Source organism: Aspergillus ibericus, assembly GCF_003184845.1.
Source record: "Aspergillus ibericus CBS 121593 unplaced genomic scaffold BO80scaffold_61, whole genome shotgun sequence".
Taxonomy (NCBI): domain Eukaryota; kingdom Fungi; phylum Ascomycota; class Eurotiomycetes; order Eurotiales; family Aspergillaceae; genus Aspergillus; species Aspergillus ibericus.
In genome coordinates, this window is record NW_020292159.1 from 174,943 (window position 1) to 179,824 (window position 4,882).

Here is a 4,882-nt window from a genome sequence, read left to right on the forward strand (position 1 = left end):
CTGCTTCACCTGCTTCACCTGCTTCACCTGCTTCACCTGCTTCACCTGCTTCACCTGCTTCACCTGCTTCACCTGCTTCACCTGCTTCCCCTGCTTCACCTGCTTCCCCTGCTTGTCATATTTGCCATATTTGCATTATCTGTCTTGCTTGATCTTCTGACATCTACTTACTCCGTTTCAGGTCCCTGTGCATAACGGGTCTTTGAGCCCCAGTGTACAAGGAACCTTCAAGTCTCGCAGCATAACGGGTCTTTGAGCCCCAGTGCAGATGAGACTTCAAATCCCAGCGAAGAGCGGGTGCTAGCTAGGCCACTGCCTGTGGAATAACGGGTTCAACACCCAGTGAAACACAGGTTCTAGCTAGTCTTGCCTTGCGTACAGCAGGCTCAAATCCCAGCGAATAGCGGGTGCCCGTGGCCTGACAGCTCTTGGACAGGCCGCGGGTCTCCAGTGACGAGCTCGCACCTCACCGTGGTACTGGAGTCTAGTAGCCGCAAGGCGAAGCTAAGACGAGCTCATTTGGTAAGTACTGGCGCTGTTTACCGGCTGTTCCTGCTTTATGTTCATGGGATGTTCATCTCTTCAATATGGTTCTTCCTCATGTGTGCCCCGATATTGATACTTGAGTTGAAGCAACTGCAGAATCAAAATTTGGATTACGCCGCACTTTACACTTTTCCGCGTTCTACGGTGGTTTGAGAAGGTGGGACAAAATGCTGGTGATATGAGCTAACCGGAGGAAGGCTACAAACTGGAGCCCGAAAGGGCGAAACAGACATGAGAAATAGTCACCAGCAGAATTATCAGGTCATCCAAACTCGTCAATTTTGATACGTTGCGGATTAATTTGTTCGCCCAGCTTACTCCGGTTTGTCCTCATCCACAGCAGCGTCCGCCACAGCCGCTCTTTTCTTGATTATGCGGAACCCTCCAACGAGGAGGAAAAGCGCCTCCACGCCCAGGATCACCGCCAGGGTGACCATGGCACCAATGACACCAGCGACCGGCCTGGAGATACCACTGCTCGACTGAGTCTGGACAGTGGAGCCAGAATCGGAGCTGTTCGAGTAGGATGCACATTGGCCGTTGGTGTTGCCGCACATCTGGCACCACTGCGACGTCGAGGTAACAGCGATCTTTTCAGTTCGGTCGACAAAGTCCGACCAAGGGATGGTGAGGCTCGATTGCCCGTAAAGTGGGTACGCGGTAGGGCTATCGGACATGGATTCGTTAATGGTGCCATTATGAAAGACGAATCGCACGCTAATCTCGGAGGTGGGCGGGAAATCCCCCGAGGAGTTCGTCACGAGCTCCCAGGCCATGGAGGAGGCATAATCTGGAATTCCAGTGAAGTTGACATCGGCCGCGGGTAGCTGGGCGAGACCGAAGTATGATAGGAACGTTCCATAAGAGCCGAATTGGACATTCAGCTTGGTCTTCCCCTTGGATGTGACTGTCTTGTTAAGGCCCTGGAGGACGTCTCCCGCAAGCATGGCACCAGCTATAGCGCGGATAGTCTCGGACGAGTTGTAGGCTAGATTGTATTGCTCGATATTCGCCAGCAGGAACAGCTGGTGGAGCTGGTCTTCCGTCGGGACGTTCGTGGTGTTGTGAATATAGCCGACGTTAAGGTAGTCAAAGATGGTGTATGCATTCTTGAAACTCATTGCAGATTCGGAAAAGGAACTGTTCAGCATTGACGAGAATGACTGATAGTAGTCCTTCGTGGTATTGAGCAGCGAGTTGTATAGCGATGAACTATAGTAATTGTTGCTGCTAACTTCGGCATTCTGGCAATTTGTCGCGTCCTGAAGCCAAGTGGTATCCTCACTGTTCGACCCCGAATCAGTCAAAGCCAGTGGAATCAACTGATAGCCATCCATTGGCGAGTCGACGATCCGCCCATCAGCCAAAGTCTCGTTCGCCGACGCGCCAACAGGAGGATAGACGCCCTGCAAGAAGCCCGTGGCGGAGTTCTGCAGCACATTATCCGACGGCGATGAGGCACTGATCTGACTGAGCTTGACGATATCCTCGCTGATGCCTTGGATCTGCAGGGTGGAGTCCGAGTCAATGTAGCGGCTTCGGTAGTAACTACCAGTAGCGAAGACCTCACTGTAGCCCAGATCGGTCAGTTCCGTGTTCTTCAGCACCTTGGCTGTCCGATCACCGTGACGAGCAAAGATATAGGCGCCGAGCACTTTCTCAGCCGAGGCTGGAAGGGCTAGCGACATGGCCAGCAAGGGCAGAAAAGCACGAGGAGGCTGCATGACTGTGCGTATCGTGGACGGAAAGTAGATGTCACCGACGAGATGCAAAAGAAGTGAGGAGAATCTGGGTTATCTATACGGGAGGGGTAAATACAAGCATGGTGCAATCAGCAGGTCGCCCGCGGAAAAGGCGCGTTATGATGATGACTCGACCATGGCGGGGTTCGCGAAAGATCCCCGGGAAGGAGGGATTGGGTGCCCTGTCGGCATTGGCAAGAAGGGTCTTTCCTGCATCGGAGTCTAGGCTCAGGGTGCAGGAGGAGGCATTCTGTTAGCTAATCGAATGTGCTGCCGGAGTCTGATAACCGGTCTTGGCTGTCTACGGGTCCGCTTGGCTGTTGTGATAAGCTTGTGATACTTCGACAGAGTGGTACATAATGAGATTGTGGAAACGAGCGGAGATTTCCGATGGTCAAGTTTGATGGTTATCTCTAAGTCTATCGGGGGATTTTTCAGGTCTGTCCCCTGTCCTCTCTCCAATCCCCACGCGGTCAGACCCTGCACTAAGCGATGTGGAGGGTCCCCCACTCGGAGAAAACAAGTCCCTGCAGCATACGCGTACGGCGGTTAATAGCAGCCATCCTGCAAATGCAATTTTTTAGTGTTTACTACCAGCAGAATTAATATAAAATCTATTAGATCAGTTAATCTTATCTAATGAAGCTATACATATGACTTACTTAACTTTACTATTTAAATAACTACTAGTCCTAAATACCACGTAAAGATGTAAGTCTTACTTAGATATTATATATAGAATCTATATAACTAGAAGTACTAGTACTGATACTAGTACTAGTATTAATAAATTATATATATTTATAAAATAATAAAATTATTCTTATCCCTAGCCTTCTCTATGAGAATTAGCTGATTTCTGTTATATTTTTCTTTTTTATTTATAAGAATAGAATTATATATAATTTTATTTATTAATTTTCTACTTATAGTAGTAGTACTAATATTTTTTTATATATTTATCTATATTTTATCCTATATAGAGTATTTTAATTTTTTATTAAATTATTTATAATTAGTACATGCTCCCCCCTATACACTAGATAAGTAGTAATATAAAAAAAAGTTATTATATCTAGATAATTATAATATTTTATATATAGAGAAGAAAGATAATTTTTATAAGATTAAATAAAATAGATATTTATATATAAGGACTGATAAATCTTAAATTATTAAGCTTAGATTTAGCTATAATAAAATTTAATATCTTAGCTATTTATAGCAGCTATTATTTTTTATATATAATTATAAATGTATAAGCTTAATAGTTCTAGTGTCTCTATAAGGAGTACTAGATTTTATCTAGATAAAAATTATTTATATATATAGATAAAGTATTTTTATATATTATAGAAAGAAAGGCCACAGCTATAATTATTAATAAAAAAAAGATTATATAAAATTATAATATAATATTAGTTTTTGTATTCTGCTTTGTTCTCTATATATATATATATATAATATATATATATATTAAGATTATTAGAATAAAAAAAAGAAGCTTAATTATTTAATTTTAATTATTTAATATGTACGCAGCCATGGTGGTAATAATAATAGTAATTATAATAATAGTAATAATAATAGTAGTAATAATAGTAATAATAATAATAATAATAATAGTAATAATAAAGATAATAAATAATAAAATAGTAAGTATATGTGTTAATAAAAATTAAATTAATATATAATATAAATATAATAAATATATTAAATTTTTTATATTATTCTAACATATAATTAAATTCTAAATAAGAAAAATTTATATTTAATTATATAATTTTTATTATTCTTCTAAAGTACATACTTCTGTTTTATATAATAAGAAAGAAAAAAAAATAAAAATAAAATATATTTAAAAAAAGTATCTAAATATTTTTTTTTATTTAGATTTTTTTATATAATAAATTTTTTTAAATTATTTTTAATTATAGCCTATTTTTTCTTAATATTAGGGTTCTTAGAAACTTTCTTTTTAATCTTTATATCTATCTAATTTATCTTATCTATAACTATACGGCGTTGAATAATAATATAGATCTAATATAATTTATTAATGTGACTGAACTAATCCTTTAAAAATTTATATATTTTTATAGAATCTTATATCTTTAAAGATATAAAAATTAGTTATTTTTATATAATACTTATTAATAACTAAAATTTATTATTAATATCTTGTATATATTTACCATCATTAATATTTAGAAAAAATTCTTGATAAAGAAAGTCATATAATATTTTAAGTATAGAGTTATTTAAATAAATCTAAATTTATTTTAAAAAAAAAGATATTAGCTTTATACAAGTCTAATAAGAGTTAAAGAATATTTAATAGAGATAGATTATTATTTTTAGATTTTTTATTCTGTATGAGATATAGATAAAAATAAATAATTATTTTAAATTTAACTAGATTCTATACTTTTTTTTATAATAAAATATTTTAATAAATATTTTTTTTAAATAATAACATACGAGAAGAGCTACTAAATGATAAAATAAATAAAATAAATAAAATAAATAAAATAAATAAAATAAATAAAATAAATAAAATAAATAAAATAAATAAAATAAATAAAATAAATAAA

General features: G+C 37.0%; 1 protein-coding gene across 1 annotated transcript; it reads right to left on the reverse strand.

The window, feature by feature from the left end:
- Positions 1 to 699: 699 nt before the first annotated feature.
- On the reverse strand, positions 700 to 2,449 carry BO80DRAFT_429339 (phosphoglycerate mutase-like protein). Its single transcript, XM_025720444.1, has one exon. The coding sequence runs from the start codon at positions 2,268 to 2,270 to the stop codon at positions 861 to 863; it is 1,410 nt and encodes a 469-aa protein (XP_025570546.1). The 5' UTR covers positions 2,271 to 2,449; the 3' UTR covers positions 700 to 860.
- Positions 2,450 to 4,882: the final 2,433 nt, after the last annotated feature.